Raw genomic sequence first — 25,686 nt, 5'->3', positions numbered from 1 at the left:
ATGATTTGCCAGGACAGGAGAGATAACCCATGCAATTGGGGTAATTTCACAAACATCAGGGGACAAGGTTCAGGAGTAAAATCTGTTGTTACTGAATCTGAAAGACAGCACTGCCCTGAAAGTATTCAGTCAATCAGAAACTGCTAGAGTTTTCTACTGAGTGAGTTTTCAGTGACATCATCACCAGCATTATTATGAGGAAACAGAATATCAGAAATTATTTTTCAGTTTTAGGGGTTTAAAATACCTCGTTTTCCTGTTAAAGTCAGTTGAATAGTGACACAGAATGATGTGCAAGGGAACACTTCCTTTAAAAGATGACTTTTGATGATGGATGAAAATGAACTCTGTTACTTTGCATGAAGGTGTGTTTTTTGTGGTTTGGTAGTGGTTTTTTTTTGTTGTTTTTTTTTTTCTGGATGGGTCATGCCAGAGTACTGAAAAGCTTACAAGAACATTAAACAGAATAGTGATAAGGGTAATGACTGAAATGGAAGCAGCTTCCAGCTGTCCACACCCCAACTCCTTCCTATCCCCTCAGCTGGTGTTTCAAAGAGGATCCATGCCTTTTCCTCAACACAACAGTTTTCAGTGTGACCTTTTAATGCAGCCTGCTGCCAGTGCCAGTTTGCAGCATCCCCTGAAGAACTCAAAGTATTTGTTCCCATCTGTGAAGTGAAAGTTATAAAAAGATTTCTTACTATGCTGGGGCACAATGAGGTTAAGCCATTAAAATTTGGAATAGATTTCTTGTGATTTAAAGATATGTATACATGTTGTTGCCCTGTCAGCACATGAAGAGTTGGAAACAGGATTTGAGAGTCCACAATCTAACTGACCACTGAGTCATTCCTTCCCAGGAGAAATTATTTCAAGTGCAGGGATTAAATGAAAGAAAAACGGACACATGTGTGAGAAGATAAAAATCAATAGCAAATACCAGAAAATAAAGCAAAAATTATCCCCTAGAGATACCAAGGTTCTGTAAACATTTTTGGTCGGTTCTGCCCTTTCTTTGGAAAGGTTGGTTTTCTCTGAAAACCCAATCTGCAGTACTGCATCATATGATGTAGTTAAGGAAAGTATTTGTTGTCTATGTTTATTCACTTAAAAAAACCCAACAAGAATGACCAAAAAACCCAATCAAACAAAGAAAACCGCACAAACAAAAAAACCCCATCAAAAACCAAAATGTAATCTTTCTAGCAAGTTTACAGCATGCACCAGTCACAACCTCTCTGGCTTCCCAGGAAATAGGTCTGTCACTTTGTTGCTGTAGTAATGCACAGTGTACCTTAGTTGTGCTGCTGCTTGGATTAAGCTGCTTGGCTGCCCAGAGATTGGTTGACAAGTTCATTGGAGTGAACTCACTGCAAAGCACTGGATTCACAGTCTCTGCCCATTTAAATGCTATTTTTGCCCCTCTCCATCCCCCCCATCAGATAGCTGTGGCTTGGCACAGCAGCCACCACGTCTGGAGTCTCAGTGGTCCAGTTCATCAGAGAATGTAAGCCTGCCTTCCCAACAAAGTTACTTAATGTTCTCAGTGACTGGACTTTAAGCAGACTGGTTTCACATTAATAGGCACTAGACTGGAATTTCAGGTCCATACCTAGAGAAACAGTGGCTTTGATTGCTACTCAAATGAGCTAAAGTCACTCGGTCAACAGTTTTGTGCACAGAAATACCCAGTGACTGGATCTGTATTAAAAAACATTGTGTTTTGGTGCTGGCAAAGGTATCTACTAAGGAAAAAAAAATAATTGCTAGATAAGGAAACTATGTAAAAATTAAAGTTGAGTGTTTATACTTCTAAGGGCTACTATTTACTTTTATAGATTTGTTTATATGAGTTTTGAGGACAACTGCATTTTTATCATATGAATCTACCCAACTCCTAACAAACTCCTCTAGAAAAATTCCTAAGAGTTTTGCTTAGGGCTGTTAAAAAAAGAAATAATAATTCTTAAAAAAGACAAGGTGGAGCAGTTTAAGAGGTGGTGCAGCTGTGCAAGGTTTTGTTTACTTTTCCACCAAAGGTTAAGTAGTGGTAAATTATGCCATATATAGGGAACAAACATAACCAGTGCTATGAAACAGGGATATAACCATGTTTTGAACAGTTTTAAAGATACAAAGAAGTTACTGTCCCCTGCTTGTGCTATTAACACACAGACTTTCTTCCTCATCCAGTTGTTTCCCACACAGAAGTTGAAGTTACTCTCTGTAAGATACCATATTCCATGCAGTTTTCTTTTGGAGAGTGGATTTCCATCTGTTATATTATCCCTAGGACCAACATTAGTGGCATCCTGATCAGAAGATACAGAGATGTAGTTTATATGTTGGTAATGTCTTGATCCTGTGTAAGAAAAGCTTTTTTTGGGGGGTAAAACCTCCCAGGGTATCATCAGATGACTTCCATAGAAATATTGGTGGCAGTAGCCAGATGGCATTTGTCAAAATCCTGAAACTGACAAATTTCACAGAGGTTTTACCTTTCCTTCCTCTGGGGGCAGGATTTCGTACGTGTTTCCAAATCCCAAGCAGCTGTGCAGCCCCAGGGAGGATAGGAGCTTGGTTATGGAAGGTGACTGACTTCAACTTCTGGTCGGTGTCCCAGTGTCTACTCTTAACTGCAAAACAGGGAGAACTGAAAAAAGGGTTTGAAATTGCGTCTCTGTCCCACTGCTCACAAGTGCAATGTGTTCAGTTGCATAATGCAAATGATTTCACAAAAATGACAGATGTAAAGAAAAGGTAGTAAGCAGGAATGAGTGCCTTCCCCTCAGCAGGAGTTGTGTATACGTTACACACTGCAGCCCCATGGTGGTCATGCTGGGATCTTAAGTGGTGCTGGAGCAGCTGCCACTCATGTGAGCAATGCAACGCAGCAGTCAGGAGTAGAAACAGTAAAGGTCAATGAAGCCTGTTTTCCTGTTGCTCTACACTGTTTATGGGTGCCTATTTGCATTATTATTATTGCTTTCATAGTTTTTGCCTTTCTGTGAGGTACCGGGTGTTGCCCACTGCCAGTAGCCTGGGAAACCAGTGAGGTATTGTTGTGGGAGCACTTCATGAAGTGACCAAGAAATGGGTTCACTTTGTTTTGCTAGAGGTTGTGCAGAATGACTCCTAGATCATCCCACCACGTGCTTATGGTCTGAATGGATAGAACAAGAAAAGGAAACCAAAATTAATGCAACATAAGGCTGCAGGTAAAATGCACTAAGTTCATAAACTTGTAACCCTGCATCTCCTTCCAGCTTCAAAAAAAGTTCTTAGTAGAATTGGTAAAAAAGTTCCTTGTCTCAGTAGTTCATAATTTGAAATCAGAAAATGGAAATAGATACATGAGAGGTACTAAGGATTTCTTCTTCATTGCATGTATTCATATACCTTCATTCATTTCTTACTGCATGTCTTTGTGGTTTAAAATTTAGACTAAAAAATTCATGCTACTAGCTCATCTGTGCAGCAAGTATTTAGTCATGTTTCTGCCATTGCTGAAGAACTTAATTCGCCTCTGCAAAGACATTTTGGGAAAAAAGTGGTTGGTCAGTGGTATGTAACTACAGTAACTACAGTGAGCTCATGATAATCTGAAAAGAAATACCATTGGGAATCCAAATACATTCTCTAAATAAAACGTAGGTAGAATTGGCAGGAAAGGATTAAATTGTTTAAACTGATTTTATTGTTTCTAAGCTGATGCTATCCTAACTCATGGGAGAGAGGGAAGCATAAATGTGAAGGCATTGTGCACAGCCAGCTGTGGTGACAGGACTTCATTAAAGTGTGGAGGCCCACAGCAAAGCCTTTTTTTTTTCTAGATCAGACTTTGATCTTGGCTGGCCTGGAAGAAGACATGTCCCTGGAAGAGGACAGTGAGACTTCTGCAGCTCCCACACAGTCAGGTTTTGTGAAGACCTAGAGGGTTTTTAACACAACAAAATAAATGACCTTTACCCTAAGGGGCTACTTTGAAAATCTTATGGTGGACGTGTTCAGCCCATTAAAATGGCCAGGTGGCTGGGAGTATGGCTTCTTTCTTTTATTAATTAGATGAGGAAGTGTGTCTGTACGTGATAACTATAATTTTTAATCATAGTGGTTTACCCTTCCAGTTTGCAGTGGCACACATCCAGGGTCTGATGGCTGGGAAACGCAGTTGTAGCCAAGGACTCTTCTTCAGCACATTGGAAAGGCTGGCTCTTTGCTTTGCTCTCAGCTCTCCAAAGTGAGTGATCAGTGTGTGTTTAACACAGTGATGCAAGTGAGGAGAGGACTTGGGGAAGGTGCTGCTGGAAGGATGCTGAGTATCAGCATTGCTTGGATACAAGATTGTTCCCACATGGGGTGATGAGCTAGGTTAACATCCTGGTGCTGTGCTTAGGTCACTTAGGCTTCAGGCCCTGGGCAGGAAGGCCAGCTCCAGCTGGAGGTCATTGTACTTGGCTGCAGTTAAATCTTTGTGATGTTAAAAGCAGTCCTGGAAAGCACTGGAGTAACATCTGGTCAGGAGGGGACCATGCAGGGACTGGCCTGGACCTCCTCTGGCTCCGGGACGCAGGAGTGAGATCCCTGAATGCTTATCAGCATCCACCATTTGCGCATGAGAGAAGGAAGCGAGGAGTGATTCAGTTTGCATCCGGGCCCTGCAATGGTCTGTGCTGCTGCCTGATCTGCCTTCTTCCCGGTTCCTGCTTCCCCACTCTGCCTACAATAGTCATTCCTCTCTGCTGGGGAGACACCCAGTCTGCATTTTGTTCTGCAAAGTGCTTAGTCCAGCCCGGGAAGTGGGGCATGTTTAATGGGAACCAACCTGCACACACAGCCCCCAGCAGCCTTTGCCTGCCTGCCTGCCTGCCAGGCACGAGGAGAGTCACTGCTGGGGTGTGGGCAGGGCCACAGAAACCATCAGCAGGGGACAAAGTTGCGCTCACCTCTGCAGGCCAGTGGGCAGCCGGGGATCAGGGCGATGCTGGGGAAGGGAGCGCTCCAGTTTCACCACGTGTGCATGGTGGGGCTGTGAGCAAGGACCGCCGGCTCCATCTCGCCAGCTGGCTCACTCAGCAGTTTTTGCAGGAAGTGTGAAGAGAACACATTTTATGGGAGATATTTATCATTATCCTGTACTGCTTAAATATAGTCTGTGTAGCAGGTTAGAGCTTGTTAGGCTTTTATCTTCTCAAGTTGGAGGGTGATGAATTAATCTGTGAGTGTTGCAGCCTCGAGTGAATTATAGAAAGTCATCCCCAATGAGTAAAGATAAATGACAGTTGGAAATTAACCCATTAGATAGTCTCTTCCAATAAAGTGCTTACTGAATTATTAAATTGTAAATGAAGATGCTTCACGTCTCATTTGAAAGTCAGAAAGACACTTATTTGTAATTCCACTACTGGTTTTCTTTTTTTTTCCCTCTCAGAGGTTTCATTTCTCCTGGAAGGTTTGGGGCTGACAGCCCCAGAGGACAAAGTCTCCATTAATCCATGGAGCCGGCACAGCAGCTACAATGCAAGCTGTGCCGCCTTGTTAATGTGCTGCAGCCTCTGCCAGGAAAGGAGCAGTCCTGAGGGACAGGGTGTTGGTTTACACTTTGCAGTATCCAACCTCCAAAAAAAGAAGAGTTGTTCAGCTCTTTATTGACCTGCACCTGCGTTAGTTTAACTGGATTTGACCGCTTGTTTAGCTGAATTTTAGGTGACCTGCTGGGCAATACAAACCTACTGTAAACTCTTCAGACAGTGTAGATCCTCTAGATTCAGCCTGACCCAGGATGCACCCTGAAGCTGAGCCTTGCTCAGGCAGTTTAAAAATGAGCAGCAATAATACTGAGATGCACATTTGGCTGTCAGTGTTACTGAAGTCTTGGCAGACCTCATGGTCCCTGGGTTTGTTGCCCCTCACCAAAGTAATGGGGTTGCATAGGGTAAAAACATCCCTGTTGCTGCAAGGCAAGTCATTCTAGTTTTAAAGTGATATAAAATGCATGCAAGTTTCATACAGTCACCGTTGGTGAGATTTACTTTGGCATACATATTCCTGTATAGATATCCTCGTTCCAGGCTAGGATCTATTTGCATGCTAACAGAAAGCCAGAGACAGAATGTTTTCAAGAATTTCCATCTCCAGTGCAGCCAGTTGTTGTGGTGATGGGTTTTGTTCTATGTATGGGGAACTGGACCAAGCCTAAGAACACCAGATCACTTCAGAGAGGTACCTAGCAGGAATGACTTTCACTTTCAACCTGAGCTGGCTCCAAACCAAGGACCCAGAGGGCAGAATGTATCCTTCCCATTATCAATTGGCATTAGAGACAATTTCCCATTTTCTCTTAGTGCTAGCAGTTTGATGATAACAGAAAATTATGAAAGCCATATACTATTAAATATGATGGTAATTAGATAATCTCCTATAACGGATTTTTAAAGACTCTTGATCTTCACTGGCTTTTTCTTTCTGATGGCACAGGACAGACTTCATCTTATATGTTTTGCAAATGCTGCCACTGCATGAATATAACCCATCCTTATGGAGGGAGTTTGTTTCTCCTCATTTGGCTTCGTAATTGTCATTTGGCTTCTTAATCAGTTCCTAATACAAGGAAGGACTGATCTTGTTCCCATAGCCATAAACAAATTCTAGCAGTAAAGAAGCAAAACTTTAGTTAATAACTATCAAAAAGTGTTCTATTAGTTTTATTATCTGACCAGAATGATCCTGATTGTGTTATCTCCTCTGGATCCAATGTCTCCAGGCCACATTCTGCAGGTAGGAAGTGAAGAAAACAGAAAGGCTGTCCTGCATCACCTCTTCTCTTCAAAGATTATGATCTGTGCCATTAAATCCAAAACAAATGACAATCCACATGCATATTTAGGATTGTTTAACACTTGTTTGAGATCAGTAGTTTGAGGTTTTACAGAAATTTTGTACTGACCTGCCTGACCCCCCCCCACAGCAAGGATATGAGAAAGTCCCCTCAGGAAGGCTTCTTCACCACTGGTTTATGTTGTTAAAATGGGAATGATGAGAAAAAACTCATCGTTAAGAACATGTTGAAATATGATTTAATGTCCATTTAATGTCCATCAGTCTGCCAACCCTCTCAGTGTTTTTTCTTTAGCCTTAAAGTTGGGGGGTGGGAAAAGGCAGGGCAGAGTAAAAAATCTTTATGTAGAGTGTGACACAAACACTTCAGAAATTGTATGTAATTGTATGCATACTGTACTAGTGCAATTCTTCTGGGCATCGGTGAGAGGGCATGTAATTCACAGTACTTTTTTTGGCTTTTAGTAATTCTTTCCTAAAATCAAAAGTGAGTGAGTGCGCAGTCTCAGTTCTGACTCAGTCTCATGCTGTTAGTGATAGTGGCATTTTAAGTGATATTGAAGCAAGGACAGAAACTAACATTTAAGAGGAAGCAAGAATGACAGAAATGCTAAGATGAGGAGAATAAAGAAAAAAATGCTAAAACAGTAGTTCAGAAAAGAACAGTGTAGGGGGAAATATTATTTACACCAGTGCCATAGAAAGACTACTTGACCACACACTGAAAATTGGTAAAGCTCCTATTTCTTGTCAGACCAGCTTGATTTTCAGTCTAAGCTGCTGAGCGACAATTTTCCTCTAGTCTGATCCTGTGTCTTTTAATTAACCAGCGTTGTCATCCACATCTTTGAGATTCTGAGGGGAGCAGCAGCTCATCTCTCTTGATTTGCTCAACACTCTGCATGCAGAAAGCAGCAGCTGCTGGTGGTGATCCCAGGGCTGATTTGTCTGCATGTTCCACTGGAAATATTTGCCTAAATGAAGTAAGCTGTGTGAGGAGGCACCTAGTCTAATTGGAGCATTAGGTCTGTGCAGTAGGTGGTATGCAGGTGGTTTTTTTGCTGGTTTTCTGGCAGCTGGTAATTTATCTCTGACATGTATGGGGTTTTGATGGATGTAGGTAGAGCAACTGCATGGAAGAGCCATTAGGTACTGGTACAGTGTGGCTATGCTGTGGCTTGCAGTGTTTTCAGAGTGCTTTGCTCCTCTTGGGCTCTCATACATACTTGGAGTAGCAGCTGCCGTGGATCTCTGCAGGGGTCCTGGGCAAGGCCTTGACCTGAGTGGTGCAGAGGACTCAGTTGTGTTACCCCCACCTTTGCAGCTCCTCATTGGAGTGGTTTCAGCTGTGCTGAGTGGCAACACTAATCACAGCTGTCAAAATCACCTGCTAAAATCTAATTTTTGAGAGTCTTCCAACACTTTTCAATGGATAGGTGTAACAATCATATTCCCATCCTTGCCAGCAGCCTGCTAGTGAACTGGAATTGCACAAGGTTTCACTGATAGAGTTATAGCAGTGCAACCCATGGGAGATTATTATCCCCCACTATTACAAGATTATTATTTAGAGATTATCATAAACTCATTCTGTGGTGCCCCTTGTGTTAGTCAGGCAGGCAGCTTTCCACAGCAGCTGAGGCAACACATGTGGAAGAGACATCTCCCCTCTCGTTCCTTCCCCACTGAATGGAATGGACCAGCTTCTGAGATGCTGCAGCTCCTTCAACCCCAATTTACCAGACAGGCTAGCAGTGCCCTTCCCTCTCTTTCTTCTTTTCCCTCTCATTAATCCAGTGTGGTAGCTGTCAGCTCAACCTGGCTGTACATCACAGAGAATACTGTGCTGTTTGGCAGCAATTTGAACTGAAAGGAAAGATTTTGCAGGCAGAATTGAACCTTCGGGAGGTGAGCTGAACGATGCTGTCACAGAAGAAGAAAGACTCCTTTTCCAGTGTAGCTCATGGTTTTTGCCAGGCAAGAGCAACAATTTGAATTTTCATATACATATATATATATATATATATATATATATATATATACATATATATATGTATGTATGTATATATATGTATGTATAGGTATACAACCTGGGAATGTTTCAAAATGCTTGGGTAGGTCTTGCCCCAGCTAGGAAAGATTTAAATCTAATTAAAATCAGAGATAAGAGGAAATGGTATTTCAGCCCATGAGAATTTCCACAATCTCTTGGTCTAACGGGAGGAAAACTTAAAAAGCTGAGATAAAGTGACAATCAGGTAATAGGTGAAAATATTTTACAAAACAGTACAGCAAAGCCTATAGTCCTGTATTCAAGCTAGAGGGTAGCTTCATTTTAAACTAAATTTCTGTTGCAGTTACAGCATTTTTTAATTACACCTTCATTAAGTGTTTAAAACATTTAGTTTTGGAACCAGCAAATAGGTTTTAACTTTTTTAAATATTATTGGGAAAATATTTACAAAGAAGTTCCAGCAGTTTTTCTCAGCTGTCAATGTATTCAAACATTTTTGCCTCCAACAGATTCAGGTTTGAAAACAAACATTTCCTAATGTAATTTTTCCTTGAAAAATTCCTGCCTTTTTTATTAGACATCATTAGTTCTCACTTAATTTTAGCCAAAGGGCAACAGTGACTTGTGTACCTTGTTTCAGTTTTAGTTTCACTAACCTTACAGCAGAGTGTTGTCAAGGTTTTTTTTTCCTTAGGAGCTGAATAAATTCGGACCAATTATGTTGTTGTTTTAGTCATCCTGGTTGTATGAATGATCATTCCATATTTTTAAAACGTGTCCATTCTACAAAAGTGGTTATCTATCACTCATTGCAGTAGTTATTTCATGTTTCTAAGAAAATACGTCATTCATCCATAAGCACAAGAACAAAAGGCAGAAGAAACAGCATTTTATTTTATATTTACCATAAGGAGGCTGCAAGTCACTAACAGTATGAAAAAGAAACCAAACCAGATTAACAGATGTAAAATCATTACACATTCAGAAGAAACAGTAGGCAGAGAGAGAAAGTGGTAAGCAGCTCAGAAGCTGAAGAATCACTTGGTCCATAACTAAACGGGCTTAAATAAAACCAGGAAAATATCAGTTTTCCTTTTTGCTATAGGAATGGAGAGGTGAGTAACGCTCTTGGGGCTGCAGGGGATGCTGTGGAGCAGTGGGATGCATCACATCTTTACACAGCTATTGCTTCTGAAATTGTCAAGCCAGACACAGGGTGCCTCCATGATCAGACCTGCCTGACTGTCATGTCAGTGTTCTCTGTCCTGGCTGGAGTGGATGTCTTGGTGAGATGAGGCAGTGTTTTGCAAGGGACACCCCCAGGAGCTGTCCTCTCCCAAGAAAGTTTCCCCATTGGACTCTGCTTTGCAATGGGAGGATCTGAGCCTGTTTTAACTATTTTCTTCTCTGGAAGAGCAGCACTTAAATTCTGGCTTGAAGAAGAATTCACAAAGGTTTTAAGCACTCAGATCCCAGGCTGAATCCTTCCCCTAATTTAGTTGGAGTGCTTCTGAGAGGTCCTTAACTGATGTGGAAACTGAAATCTGGTCATTTGTGAGGTATCCTTGGATAGAGAAGAAGTTTTCATACAAGGTCTTGCCTTAGCTCCAATTGGGGGTAGCACTTCAGAGCCCTGTGGGTAGTACCCATTGAAGCTTCTTGGCAAACCTTGGGAGGATGAGTCTGTTGCAACAAAAGGACTAACACAGGTTTGCTAGGCCCTGTGCAAAAGGCTGTAGTTGGTAGGAGAGCTCTGTCAGCAGAGGACACACAGTTCTGAGCTGGATTTGCTGGCATGGGTCCAAGGAGTGCCAAAAAAATCTGGAACTGCACTGTCATTTACTTGTGTATGAACAGAGCTGCACAGCAAGTTGTACCAGCCATGTTTAATGTGATATCATGAATTTTAAAGGTCAACATAGCAGCTCACTAGTGTTTAAAATAAAACTTTGGAAAGGTGAATTTCTGTGCTTAGAAAGTTGTGGAGTCTCCCTTTGTAGCTGAGTTGCAAGATAATAGACTTCAAATGAGCCACTAACTTTTGATTGCCTTTGCCCCACTTTCTAGTTCAGACCAGTGGATAGAGCTAAAGTCACCAGCTTTGATGAAGAAGGGAATCAGCATTTCTCTTTCAGACTTTGTATAAACAGGCAGCTGCTTGAGTATGCTGAAGCGTGAAGAATGTGAGCAGAGAAACAGCAAAAGTGAGTGGAAATCTCTAAGAAATACCACTAATACATTGGACTGCAGTTCAGCATTTTGTTAAGGGCATCATTTGTATTTATACTGTCAACACAGGGTGGATGAGTGGAGCTACAATAAATGATACAGACAATTTGAATTTTTCAGTGTGCTTGAAACATGATTCTGTTTCTCCAGCAAAAAAGATGATGTTTTTTTGCCGTTTCAGGGATTAGGTAAATCCCCATGAGTGATGACAACAGACAGAACTAGGGCTTGCAGAAGTACAGAATGGAAAATATACTTGACACTTGTGAGAAGTGAACTCTGAGCTGGTAGTGTGGTTAGACACGCAAGCCTCATTTCACAGTGCTGAAATATTGTCTTCTCATTCTCCTATCTTGAATCATGAAACCTCACACCTTTCTAATGATTCTTTCAGAGGGAGCAGTGAAATTATTCATATAAAGAACCAGAATTGCTCAAACCACATCCCTTTTATTTATCTAGACCAAACTACAACTTCTGCAAAGTTTGGATCATTTGGGATATAATTCTCAGTGTTCCCAGGCTGATTTTCTTCTCCTGCTCCTTTTTGTTCCTGACCTCCTTCTGATAGCCTGCTTTAAAACTGGGTAGCTACTTCTGGTGTCAGAAATCACACCTTGGTGGGTGCTCCCCTGTATGGAGCATGATGCATGGAAGAGAGGCTCAGGAGGAAGAATTCAAGGGATTTGATGCCCTGATGCCAGGAAAGGAGGTGACTGCAGTGAAGAAGGCTTGAGCAGCTGTTCGAGAAGGACTGGGGAAGTTAGGCCTGGGCAGAGGAGGAAGGGTTTGTACTGTGTCTTGAATGTGTCTTGAATTGTGTCAGGGCTGCAAGAGAAGGGAGGTAAAGTGAAAAGAAGGAGCCTCCAAGCTTTGGACCCCATTTGGAGAAGGATGAGAGATGGGGGCAAAGGTAACAAAAGAGCCACAGTGCTTAAGAGCTTAGATAATTGACAGGCCCTTAGCCCAAGACTGAACTTGCAATGAAGGAGGCTGACTTCAGTGTGGAGTACTTCAAGACTGCTTGGCTTGTGTCCTACACACTCTAGAGTGCAGGAGGCCAAGGACTAAGAAGCAGGTTGCCTTCAGACACCTTTGCATCTCTTTCTCCTTTTTAATTCTATTAATGCAGTAAAAGCATGCTGAGTAGTTTTTCTCTTACAGTCAGCAAATCCATGGTGCTGTCATGTAGCAAAGAAGTGATGTTCAGCCATACCTCACTGCTCACTTGCTGATGAGCTGCAATGTGTAAATCTCACTTGTAGCCCTTGGACATGTCAACAGCTTTCTCCTCAGAAGCTGTGTGTTTGCCTGTGTGCTAGTTACTTGGGTGCTCTTCAGCACCACCCACCTACAGAGAACTTCAGGAAGGGATCCTTGAGTTAACCATGGGCTTCTGTGCTATGGTTAGGAGTGGAGTCAGGATCAGAGTAACAGGTTCTGGTTTGGGGTCTTTTAAATGCTTTTGCTAAGTGCATCTGAACTGCAGACCTTTTAGCTAAGTGTTGGCCTTACATTAATAACCCTTTTTGAGAGTCTTTGTCTAATTTGCCATTTGTATAATGGTTTGTGGTGGTGGCCACAAAAGATTTCAGATTTGTGTTGGTTTTTTTCTTTAATCTAAAGAGAAATAGTGACTTTTAGGCCATCTACAGAAGAGGCATGTGAAGTTCCTACAGAAAATATTTGTGCTCTCCATGATAACAGGGTTATAACATCTGATTTGCATCACTGGGGGAAGGTGGGGAGTGTAGATGCTCTTGAGCCATGTCAGCCAGGTCTGTGGCTGAAGATTTGCACCAGGATATATTGTTTTCATTATGTAACCATAAACACTATTTTGAAAAAGTCCAAAGTGCTTTATATTTCCAAGTTACTTTTATGGACTCTCTCAGAGTAAGCTGCCATCTGGTATTCTTTTCACACAGGGCAGAATGAGGTAAGGGGGGAGAGAGGCTTACTGCTTCCATGCTGTTGCTCAGCTCCCACTGAGGGAAATGTAACACCTTTCCCCTTTCCTGAGTGTCCAGCCTGGCTCCTTGCATGAAGCTCTTCACAGTAAAGTCAGAGCTGACTTTCAAGGCCTGCTTTTTGCAATAGTTATGAAGCAGCTTTCTTGTAGTGTGCTGGAAAACAATGTAGTGAAAGTCATTCTGATGACAGCTAGAGGGAAGTAATAACATTCTTTGCAGACTTACATGCAAAGAGTAAGAAAAATAAGTGCAAGAACTGTACAAGGAAGGGGGCTGCATTCAATGCTTGAGTGCTGCATGCCTATAGGAAGTCTTTCATTTATAAATATGGGGATCAAACAGACTTCCACTACCAATTGCTTTTAACATTAGCTGAGTGATGCTTCCCTTCTTTTTTCTGGTTTTTTTTTTTTTTTTTTTCCTTTAAAATCCTATTTCTGTTCTGCTTTAGTCCCTTCTGTCTGGACTAAGCTGTGCAACGTATGTGGTAAGCGCAGCAGAAAGGGGCAGGGAGCAGCCTTGCAGCAAAATGAGTTGTGTAGATCCTGCCACAATTCCTTTTTTTCCCCTAAATAATCAAATTGCTTAATTAGTCATTGCTCTGGGGAAGTTCTCTACTCAGCTTCCTGCTGGCTGCACTGACTTACAGGGCTGCTCTTGATTCCGCGGTCTCCAGCGCCAGTGTCTGACCTCAGCATAGCTCCAAACCCTCTGTGCTCTTGGGGAGGCTGTGGCAAAGATGTGTTTGTGCCTGGGCTGCGTGCAAAGCTAAAGCCCTGTTCAGAGCTTGAGGAATGTTAGATTATCCTTCTTCTTCCAGCCCCGGTGGCTGATGTGAGCATGCTCCATGCATGCATGGCACTGGCTATTTGCCAGCTTTAGAGTAATTTTTTTTTTCTTTGAATGAGTGAGTGAATGAATGAATGAATACCTGATTAAGTTAATGAAGCTGAGCCAATGGTGGGAGGGAGCGATTTGGCTGCTGCCGGCTCGAAGAGATCTGGCAGCACATTAGACTTGCATAACGCTTTATAGCTCCATGCTGCGCTCCATATGAGCCACAGGAGAGGGCTGCAGTAATTACTCGGCTCTGGGATTGAACCCAGCTGCAGGTAGCTAGTCATCCTCTTGTCCATTTCACTGGTGCCGGGAGTCACTTTTCTTGCGCCGTGGATTTCCAGGGGCACATGGGTAAGGTGCTTTCACAGCAGTGATCGCAGCGGTGAGAAAGCATGCTCGTGGCTCAGTGACTCTTACAAAAGATCCATTCAGGTTTCCAAGCTGTGATTCACTGGACCCACAGGTTCAACGCAGGAATTTTTTTAGTTCCCGAGTTCAAAACTTGTATATAAATAACCTTGATGGGAGCTGTGAGATTTTTTTGTTTTCTTGTTCTTTCTTCACCTGGCTGGGAAAAATAGAGCAAAAGGTTTTCTTGTATCTGTTTTTTTGTTTAAAAAACGCAATTTTTTAAAGTCCTCAGAGTTCTTTTTGATTGTTGTCTAAGGCAAGTTCTTTCTGGCAGCCCCGGATGGTACATACCTTTGTTTCTCACATACTTAAATTAAGAGTACTGGCACTGCCTGTTAGCACACCGCCTTCATTTGTCAACGTTCCCTGCTTGAGAGCAACGATGATGATTTGCATTCTTAGTTGGAACGGGTGGGTTTTTTAATTGCAGCTGAAGCTTGTGACTGTGGAACCTGCTATGTTTGTATAATCCTGCATTATTTCATTTTCTTTTGATTGTTTTCTGTGTTGCCTAATCAGAACAGTGGGGCGATCTCAGCCTTGCCATGCTGGTCTCAGTCAAGTGACAGGGGTGATGGATCTGGGCTCTGTGCCCATTTTATCTGCTTGCTCCCCATTAAGCAGGAGGGAGACTCCCTACTCAGAGTCAGGGAGAGTAACTAGTCACTTGGTTTTGTGGGCTGCAAGGCCTGGAGAGGTGTTTCAGAGAGAGAGAAGGTGCAGAAGAGTTGATCTGGCTTTCTTCTTGCTCATGTGTATTCCTGCATTCACTGACCCCTATGACACTGCCTGAGATGTCAGTGCTGAGATGGTCAGTGTGAGGGTCTGTGCAGGATGAGTGGGTGGTGCTGCAGCCCATGCCTAATGTAGCTGACTGGAATGAAGAAGAAAAAAAAATAAAGAGTTAGAGGAATAAAAGGTGTCTGAGGGGGATGTTTAACTCGTTCTCTGTGTGCAGCACCGGGGTACGTGCTATGTGCCTTCAGACCAGCAGGAGCTGCTGGCTTTTCTGTTTGTTCAGTAGTGATGGTCAGTCATCCTGATTTGGGAGGGCACCAAGAGTGCACTGAGGCAGTAAGCAAGGGCTGGTGCAAAATGGCTTCAAGTTCAAGCTTTGCTGAATGAAGTCTGAGCGAAGGCGAGGTGTTGGAATCCATTTCAAGGGGAATTTAACATCAGTTCATGTTTCACACTTTACAGATGGACTAATTATAGTCTAATTTGCTGGCACGTGGAATCTACCAGAGAAGCAGTCTGCAGGGAAGACTTCCAAGGAAAGGCACTGAGCATGCAGATGACCTTTCCAAATCTTCCCCTAAAGCCGTGCTCTCACACTGTCCCCTTATCAGCCAGGCTTAAAGGCACACTCCTCCCCGTGAGTGCCTGTGCTTATCTGTAAAATGGCTGCTCTGAGTTGGCTGCTGCTTGCTGGTGTTCCTGGCTGGATCTTCAAAGGGGTGAAACGCCCCCGGTTTCTGTAATTTTTCGTGGGGGTCTTATTCAAGTCTCCTGGCAGCGAAGCCAGGCGTCTCTCTTAATTTGTTTTGCAGAAGATGGAGAGAATGTTAGCGAGCATTTTCAGACACATGGAAGGAGACCTGTGTGACATATCTGCAGTACAAATGTGTTCATACAGGCATGACAGTTTCTGTCACAAGTTAAAATGAGTGGCGAGTGGGTGTTGCTACGTTTAGAGTCACTCGTGAAATTTTCAATGGAAAATTGTGTAGGCAGCTCCCATTGTAGCCACATTGTAGGCACATTTTAGATAAATGAAAAACATCAACAAAGTAATTTCTGTATTAGACTTGTTTATAAATGAACTCTATTCACTCATTTAAGCTGCAGAAGCACCTCTAGGGGATGGGTGTGAGAGTAGAGGGTGTCACTGAGCACTGTCACATGTCCTGCTCTGGCAGCAGTTGCTGCAAAGCAGGAGATAAAAGACTGGATGCTGTGCTGGCCACTTGTGGAGTTGCAAAGGTGGGATCCCCCCTTCTGTCCTGGTGTTAGTGGGGTCGAAAGAGCACTTCAATTTACGTGAGTTTGCTCCATGGCTTCCATGCTGCCACCACAGACTCTGGGTATGTGTGCTGTGGAATGCTGACTTCCCGAGCATCTTGGGTTGGTGGTCCTCATGTCCTGGCACAGCTGACTTGGGGAGCAGCAGGGCTTTGGAGGGGTTTGGCAGGCCTCTGGCAGGCTACAAAGGCTTCAGTGTGGCATGGTGGTAAATCATCAAGCTCCTGGGAGCGAGCTCCAGCCATGGTGGGACTATGCAGCTGGCAGTCAGCCTGAGCTGAGACCCCAGGCCTGAGCAGGCCCAGAACCTTCCTTTGTGGCTGCGGATGGAGCAGCTTCTCGCAGGGTCAGCTGAGGTGCACTTTCTGTTGTGCAGCTGAGAGACAAAGCTGCACATCAAGCTGTGCACACTCAAATGGCTTTGCTCCAGGCTCAGACCCTCACTTAGCAGTTACACCCTTTCCTTTCCCCCACAGAGGCAGAATGCTATGGACTCCAGCATTTCACCCTCAGAGAAACTTCACTGTAATCAGCACTGTCAGCTCATACATTTTTATCTGTGGATATCTGATGCTATTTCACAAAATTCCGTTTCCTGGTGTCAAATGATGAGAAGGGAAATTCCACTTTTAGCCAAACTAATTAGTTTCTGATCTTGTGGGCTGCAGGGAAAAAGCTAGAGACCTTAATCCTGAAAGAAGGCCTCACACAGCAGAGAGGCAAGTTAAAAGAAAAATAATAATAATAATAATAATAATAAAAATAATAATAATAATATAATAATAATAATAATAACAACCTTTATAATTTTAATAAATCTTTTATTTGTGAACCAGTATCGTGTGTTTCAGAAGCAAGAAGCTGGGCCTGACTCCTGACATCTGAGAGCCCAGGTTTGGCATTGCAAGGGGGGGTTTCTGTGCTGGGGAGCAAGGGTGCTGCTGTGGGGTGGGCTGGGAGGGTGGCAGGGTGGCCAACACAGCCCTCCAATGTCAGCCCTGACATGGGGAGAGCTTGTGGCTCTTGGAGGAAATGCTTCATTGCTTGCAGCCTCCCTGGCATCTTGTACTGTGTGCTCTGGTACCACCTCTCTGCAAAACATGCTGGAAGAGGAGGGATCACCTTTGCTGAAAGCTTTTTTCTGTGTAAACTAAGGATGTAGGCAGCTGTGAATCCGTTTAAATCACCCACAGTACTCACAGTCCTGCAAGGCTTACGTGTGGCTGCACCGCTGTGTGTGTGCACAGAAAGGACAGGAAGGTCTGCTGCACACCCAGAGCACGGAGTGCCTTCTACAGATGCTGAAAATAAGGGCATCTCTCCTGCTGCAGAATGAAGGGATGGCACCCAGAAGATCTGATGGCAGAAACCTGCAAACTGCTGAAAGTTAATTCCAACTCTTCATTCAGCAGTTAGCTTAAATAAAACCAAAGATAATGTTAGCACCATATTCCTGTGCAGTTCACCAGCACCTATCAGGCGTAATAACAATGTGTTATTAACTAAGCACAGTCTAACCATAGTAGGTCAGGAGGCAAGTGTCCTACTTAGGACATGCACATTTCTCATCCTCGGAATTCAGGGTAAGTAGGAAAACAGACAGTTAACCAGTGGAGTAGCTTTCTAATAATCAGTTTGTATCACTTGTGCTCGTGAATGGCTGTCCAGGAACTCCATCATCTGTCCATCCTTTTGGGAATATGTCTTACACTGTTTTTTCCTCCTAAGCCTTCCTCTCTCAACTCTGGTACCTACATACCTCCATTAAATTCATGGGAATATTGAGTCTTTGGGCATCTCCTATCTGGTGATGTGCTCCCTGAGGTTTGCTGATATCACTTCCTTTTTGTCTTGTGGGGAGTCTGTCTGACGCGCCTGGGGAGAGGAAGGACGTGCAGAACCACTGCTCACTGTGCCAAAACCTGTAGCAATTTGCTGTGGCAGATTCCCAGAAGTATAATAACTAACACTGCACTGGACAATCCGTCTTGTGGATGCAGTGTTGATCAGGAATCCTTTCATTTTGGGAGGAGAATTTCAAATTTTATTAGAGGTTTTCATGTTCCTTATTAATGGATCTCTGCAGTTGGCTCTCCTGGGAATTCTGCCAGGGAGCTGTGAAATTGGTCGGGTTGGACAATAAACTCCTATAGCTATTGTTGGCCTGCGCTGAGCTGCACATGGCAGGGCCGATGGAATCTGTAGCAGCTACAACCATGAATATGTAGCTGGCAGCGGGCAGGCTGTAGAGCGGGGAGGAGAGAAAGCTGGCGTACGGATCTGAGAGGCACAATGCAGCTGCGGAGCCCTCTGCAGTGTGTCTGGCTTTTCGTCTCTCTGAATCCGATCCTGCGAGATGCCAGCCTCCTTGGAGGGGAGGGGAGAGGTGGGACGAAGTGCCTCCCCTTCTCACTCCTTTCCAGGGCTGCCGAAATTACTCACTCGTGATAGGACGGGCGGGTGGTTTGAGGCGGGAGCATCGGGCTGCGCTGCTGCATCTGCCCGGTAACACCCCAGACATAAAGAGCCGCGTATCGGGCTCGACTCTGCGAGTGTTGTATTAACATCTCTGTACCAGGCAGGGCAACAGTGTCTGATGGAGGAGAGACACCGTTTTTCTAGTGAATATATATCTAGTGCACTAGATATATCTCACGGATAAATGTTTGTCGGTCATACCTGGAGCTGGAAAGTGGAAGTTGAAAGGTCATAGTACTCTGTGTGTTTTTAGGATTTGCGATCAAAGGAACCTTTTGACAATAAGTAACTGGCTTAATTGAATGCCCCTGAAGTTGGAAGCTGACGACTGCCCCCCCTTGGGTGTTTTCTTCTTGCATCAGTCCTTCCTCCTGCTGGCACATGGTGGTGTGAGCTTGCTGGCAACTGCAGAAAGGTCGGGGACCAGAGGAGGATGGAGGGACCAGATTTTTGAAGGAGGTCTAGAGACCCAAAAAAGGATGTTAGCTGCACCATGGGACAGAGAAAGTGCTTGATTTCTCAAGGCAGTGAAAGTCCCACCGTTTGCATAGCCAGGTGCTGCTGTGCTTTGTGGTTCTGGCCCCAACTTCTCTGCACCCCAAGGCTCAGTCCTGGCTGGTGGGGCACAGCATGTCGCTCTGCATTGCTGGTTTTACCTTTGCTGCAGTGAACTTCAGATAAATAAAGGAGGTCAGCATCTGAAGCTATAACCCAATATCCTCTCCTGTGTTTTAAATTTATTAGATTAAATAAGTAGAAAAATGTTGTTTTGGGAAATACAGTGAGATTTAAAGTGCCTTGCAAAGAGATCCTGGAGTTTTGCATGAAAATGCACATCCCGAGCTCCAGTGAGCAATCCCTCTGGGACCAGAGCAAGCCCAGATGGTGACTCCTCCAAGTGATTATTTTTCTGCCTTAAGCCTTTCCAGGAATTTGAGTGTGGGCAGACTGCCAGCGGACACTGGCTGTCCAGACAGTTTAGCAATGTTCCATGTGTACTCCGTGCCAGAGATACCAAAGTCCAGCTGCTCTCCCTGATCTCTTTGTCCCTTTTACCTTCCCAGCCATAATTACACATGCCTGCACGCACGCACGCACTTGTGACACACACAGGAGCAAAAAATCACCTGGTGTTTCCTGCTCATTTGCATATCTACAAATCATGATTGACAGCTCTAAAGTTAAGGAAAGCTCCAGAGTCGGAGAAATGTCTTGAATCAAAAAAAAAAAAAAAAAGGCAAATAACAAATCCTGCGGCACACCACAGAAGGCAGGCATTCATGTTTCTAGGACAGCCAGCAAAAAACTGCTTAACCAGGTCTTGTACCTCTTGCCTTTGACACACTCTTGTTTGGGTTGTCTCCTTTTCATTGCTTCCCAAGCAAAATCAGTCCTGTCTTATCTTTACTGTTGCTGGAGCTTGAATAATGCTGAAAAGTTACTGTTTTACTTTTAGATCTTGAAGTAGAAGTAGGCTGTTTTATGCTGCATATTTCCATTTTTTGCAAATGCAGTCCTGTGTCTGTTAAGAGCTCAAAGTCTCACTGTGAAGTGCCTGAAAAAGTGGGGCAGTATTCACTGCTCTATGGCTGCCTCATCCCTTGTCTCCATTAAACTTATTCGTTCCTCCTGTGTTCTCCAGGAGATTTTGGGCAGTCCTTTTGTTACCGGTAAAGATGAAGTCGGCCATCCGAAGGATTTGCACCAAAAAAACCCAAATGCACAACCCAAAAGAGTTAGTACTTGGTATTTTTGAAGGATGTTAGCTTTGACATTGGAGGCCACCCAAACCTCAGTGGTTCAATGCTATTTAGCAGAATAAAATCTTTGCTTCAGCTCCTGCATAATGAAACTTCACCCCATTTCATAGAGCTTCACAGTACTACTTTTGATGCAGAGAAGCTGAACCCAGATGCCTCAGACTTTTGGAACCACTGGTTTTGGGGAGCCTGGTTTACCCATCACGGCAAAAGAGCCTGTCCCTATTCAGTCCCATGTACAAGCTCTCTGCTCTGTTGCAGGCAGAGAAGCCAGCCCTCTGCCTCCGCTCCCAGCTTTTCCCTGTGGGAGCGTATTGAAATTCTGGATTTGCATCTCATGTTCCAGAAGAGATTGGAGGATTGTCCAAGCCCAGCACGAGCTCCCCATGGCAGGGGGAGCAGGATGAGCATCCCATTCTGAGGATGTCCCCCGTGGGCAGCTGCCTGGGCCAGGATCTGCTGACTTACCTACCCAAGCCGACTGCCTGGGGCAGAAGGCTACAGAGAGCTAAAGTTAACCAAGGATGACTGCGCAAATGTGAGCTCGGCAGTTTTATTTTTAGTCGAACTTAAAAAGAAAAATCTGTAAGTCATGTGTAATATAATAATTTTAGCTGTTGCCAAGACACGCTGAGCAACTGTTAGGAGAGGGGGAAGGCCCATGCTGATCAAGCAGGGCCCTGTCTCCTGGCTGCCCTCGTCGCCGCAGCCGCGGTGCCGAGGTGATGGTGCTGACAGACCAGGGCAGGTCAGGATATTGCCTGGGCTGCTGTGCCCTGGGTGACACCAGCCCTTGCACATCTGAAGCTTCCCTGAGTTCTTTCATCCTCCCTATCTCCTCAGAGCCAGGGAATCTACCCTGAAACAGTGCTTTACCCTCCTTCTCCAGCTCTAGCTGTTGGTGTTTCATTACTGTTTATCAATATTTAAAGAATGGAGTAATTAACTTAAGACTGATTGTATCAAACCATTAGAAGGTTTGGACTTTTCCTGCAGGCTTACAGCAACTTGGAGGACCATAAACGTAAAGAGTGCTTTTAAAGATAGGTTTAATCTGAGTCTAGTGTGTCTTCAAAGTACTTCATACACATATAAACATCAGGCTTATTGTTCATTAGAAGTGAGGCAGCAGGGAAAGAAATCCCCCAAAGGAATATTACTTGCCATAAGATAAGTATCATTACTGCTGCTCAGCATTCCCTTTAAAGTGGGCTATATCCTATTTCCATCTTCTTTCACATTCACTCTTAATTCTTTCTCTCTATTCTTCTTACATGTAATGCATGCTTTTCTTGTTGAGCTGCCACTCACGTGAGGTGCATGGCTTCTCATCACCCATTCTTGAACAACTTTCAAAACAGCCAGAAATGCAGATGACAGGTGGTGGCTGGACAGGGGCTGAGGAAAAGTTTCACTCTTCATGAAGGTTGATTAGGCAAGGCAAGGTTTCAGGAAGAGAGTAAATGTGAAACACATTACCGTTAGGCTATTTTCTTTAGCGAGTAATAGAAGAGTTAGGAAGATTTTGTTGCCTTTGGATGAAATTGGTGATGCAGAGAAAGCAACTTACTTGCTCCAACAGCAAAATCACCCAATATGAAACCGCGAAATTTTACAGTGGTGGGGGCTCATTATTTGGATCAGGAAACTCAAACACACTTTTCTGAGCAGTTCTGGGCAGGTGTCCCCAAGGCTGAGGACACCTGAGTCAAACTCATGGACCTATGGCCATGGCCATGAGTGTGGTACCAACAGCCTCTGTGGTGCAGCAGGGGCTAAGAAAGAGTGGGGTTGGATCCTGCCAGAGATGGATATGGTGCCAGCATCTGGCTCTGGCCTACCTGCATGTGGCAGGGAGCTCTTCCCAGCAGAGTCCTGCCTGGACACCTGAATGTGAGGCATCAGTAGCAGAGGGAGTTCAAAGCACTGGGTCAAAAAAACCCCACCAGACATCAAAAACCTGGCTCAGATCCATCCCTGGCTCTGGGCTGCTGCTGTAAATAGCTCGCGTGGCTGAGCTTCATTGCCAGACTGGGAGATGAAGCACACGTGTCCCTGTAATGAGCTGTGGTGTGCAGTGGGGACAGGAGGCAGCTGCTGCCTCCACAGCCCTGCAAGGTGTCACGTGAAGTCGCCCTGCCGGTGTCTCTGGGTTTCAGGGGTTTAGGAGTGACACACCACCCTCCCTCTGCACCACTCACCGTGGCTTGTTGCTAACAATATTTTGTGTGTGCCTGTTCCTTGGGGCTCCCTGCTGTGTGCCCATGTTTTTTAGGGCACGTTAGGGTGAAGGCAGTGTCGTCATTGCAGGGGAAGAAGAAGCTGGAAGAACAAAGCAGGCTCCATAGAGGCATGGAGGGTTTTCATAGAGAAAGGAGAATGGGCCTTGGGAAATAAATAACTGTTGCTAAATGTGCCAAGTTATGGCCAGGTTGTTTCTGATATGTCTAAATTTTTTAATGTTTTCCAGACATGCCCAGGATTTTTCTGCTATTTACAGCATAGCTAGCTGTCAACTGCTCCTTAATGTGAGAGTGGCAATGCCTGACCATTTTTATTTATTTTTTCAGAGTTCTTTTTCCTGTTTGCTAATTCAGGGTCTCTGCTTATTTGTTTTCATTTCTCATTGCTGACGATATGACTTCAGTCTCCCTTGCCCACCCTTTCGTTGCAGAATCCAGAGGAGCTGTCGGAGGATCGTGCTCACAGGGAGATGATTCCTCATGAAGTCACTGGATCCCCTGCAGAAATCAAATGTGACTTTCCGTTTATCAGACTGAAATCAGAGCCAGCCAGACAGTGAAGCAAGCACAGTGGAGGGGGGACGGCGAAAGATGAAATCCAACCAAGAGAGGAGCAATGAATGCTTGCCACCTAAGAAGCGAGAAATCCCTGCCACCAGCCTGCCTTCGGAGGTGAAGCCGGTCCTGCCAAACGAAAACCACCGTGCAGATAACCTGGCATGGCTCCCCAGCACACCCAGTGGCCAGGGCTGCCTGGGGGGCCGGCACCGGCCCGGGGGCACCTCCTCGGTGGAGGCAGGCTTGCAGCAGGGTTTGCACAAGTCACTGTCTGCAGGGATGGACTATTCCCCGCCGAGCGCGCCCAGGTCTGTTCCGGCCTCTACCACTCTTCCCACGGTGTACTCGCCTGCCCTCTCCCAGTCAGGGACCCCTGTTTCCCCCGTGCAGTACACTCACCTGCAGCACACCTTCCAGTTCGTCGGGCCCCAGTACAGTGGATCGTACACCGGATTCATCCCTTCGCAGCTGATCTCCCCAACAGCCAATTCTGCGACCGGCGCCGTGGCGGCAGCCACTGCCGTTGCAACCACTCCATCCCAGCGCTCCCAGCTGGAGGCTTATTCCACTTTGCTGGCTAGCATGAGCGGCTTAAGCCAGCAGGGGCACAAAGTTGAGCCGCACCTGGTCAGGACGCCTGGACTGATCGCTGCTGGGTCTCCTCCGCCCACCCAGCAGAACCAGTACGTCCACATTTCCAGCTCTTCCCAGAGCACTGTCAGAAATGTCTCTCCTCCAACCATCCCAGTCCCCCTGCACCCACATCAGACAGTGATCCCACACACACTCACCCTTGGCCCTTCCTCCCAAGTGGTGGTGCAGTACACTGACTCGGGGGGCCACTTTGTCACCAGGGATGCCCCCAAGAAACCCGAGAGCAGCCGGCTGCAGGCGATGCAGGCCAAGGAGGTACTGAACGGCGAGATAGAGAAGAGCCGGAGGTACGGCATTTCGCCTTCTGCCGACATGGGTCTAGTCAAAGCAGGCAATAAACCAGCTCCCCATCACTATGACACCAGGCACGTGGTGGTCCACTCGAGCCCCGCTGAGTATGGCGTGCGGGATTCCTCAGGTGTCCGAGCCTCTGTCATGGTGGTCCCCAACAGTGGCACGCCCACGGCGGACATGGAGGTGCAGCAAGCCGCCAACCGTGAGACCTCTCCTTCAGCCCTCAATGACAAGGGAAGTTTGCACTTAGGAAAGCCAACCCACCGGTCCTATGCCTTGTCTCCGCAGCAGGCTCTGGGCCATGAGGGGGTGAAGGCGGTGGCCACGCTGTCCCCTCACACCGTCATTCAGACCACCCACAGCGCCTCTGAGCAACTCCCTGTGGGGCTGCCAGCGACAGCTTTCTACACCGGCACCCAGCCACCGGTGATCGGCTACCTGAGCGGCCAGCAGCAAGCCATCGGCTACCCCGGCAGCCTGCCGCAGCACCTGGTGATCCCGGGCACACAGTCCCTGCTGATTCCGGTCGGCAGCGCGGACGTCGAGCCGTCGGGAGTCACGCCCGCAATCGTCACGTCGTCTCCTCAGTTTGCAGCAGTGCCTCACACGTTCGTCACCACCGCCGTCCCCAAGAGCGAGAACTTCAGCGCGGAGCCCCTCACCACCCAGCCTGCCTACCAGGCCACCATGGTGCAGGCGCAGATCCACCTGCCCGTGGTGCAGTCCATCGCCTCCCCTGCCGCCGCGCCCCTCACGCTGCCCCCTTACTTCATGAAGGGGTCGATCATCCAGCTGGCCAACGGGGAGCTGAAGAAAGTGGAGGACTTGAAAACAGAAGACTTCATTCAGAGTGCGGAAATCAGCAACGACCTGAAAATAGATTCCAGCACTGTGGAGAGGATCGAAGACAGCCATAGCCCGGGCATCGCTGTCATACAGTTTGCCGTGGGGGAGCATCGAGCACAGGTATTGGCAACGCGTGATGGGCTGGGGGGGTTGGACTGGGGGGCATGCTCTGGCCCCCCAGGCCACACCACAGCTCACTTGCTTTGGATCCACTCGGGCTTGGTTCTTCATCTATCTGTGGTTCAAACTGTAGGCCAAAAATCATCCCACTCACTGTGCTGGGGGAGCCATCAGGTCACACTGATGATAGATGTAGGCTCTTGGATGTCAAATAGGTCTTTTACAGCTGGGGAACTCACAGGAAGACTTGTGTGACTTTCGTGGGTTTTGATTAAAATACCAGATAATATAAGGAGTATGAAAGATTACATTTTCATTTTGATAGGTGATTTTTACCATTCACACCAGAAGGGTCGTGATAGAATCAGATCCAAACCTACCCTAAAGAGATAGGTCAGGCTCAAGGC

The 25,686-nt window shown here is 45.5% G+C and overlaps 1 protein-coding gene across 13 annotated transcripts in view; it reads left to right on the top strand.

Annotated features, from left to right (window-relative positions):
• The window catches only part of ATXN1 (ataxin 1), a 224,483-nt gene that overhangs the window by 190,666 nt on the left and 8,131 nt on the right, over positions 1 to 25,686 (top strand). For all 13 annotated transcript variants that reach the window (XM_030971064.1, XM_030971059.1, XM_030971055.1 and 10 more), the window contains one exon: positions 23,239 to 25,279. In XM_030971064.1, coding sequence (XP_030826924.1) covers positions 23,399 to 25,279 — 1,881 coding nt within the window. In that variant the 5' untranslated portion in view covers positions 23,239 to 23,398. The remainder of the gene's footprint in view (positions 1 to 23,238; positions 25,280 to 25,686) is intronic.

This window comes from Camarhynchus parvulus, chromosome 2 (assembly GCF_901933205.1).
Source record: "Camarhynchus parvulus chromosome 2, STF_HiC, whole genome shotgun sequence".
Classification (NCBI taxonomy): domain Eukaryota; kingdom Metazoa; phylum Chordata; class Aves; order Passeriformes; family Thraupidae; genus Camarhynchus; species Camarhynchus parvulus.
Note: the sequence above shows the minus strand (reverse complement) of the source record. Positions and strands in the feature narration are given on the sequence as shown.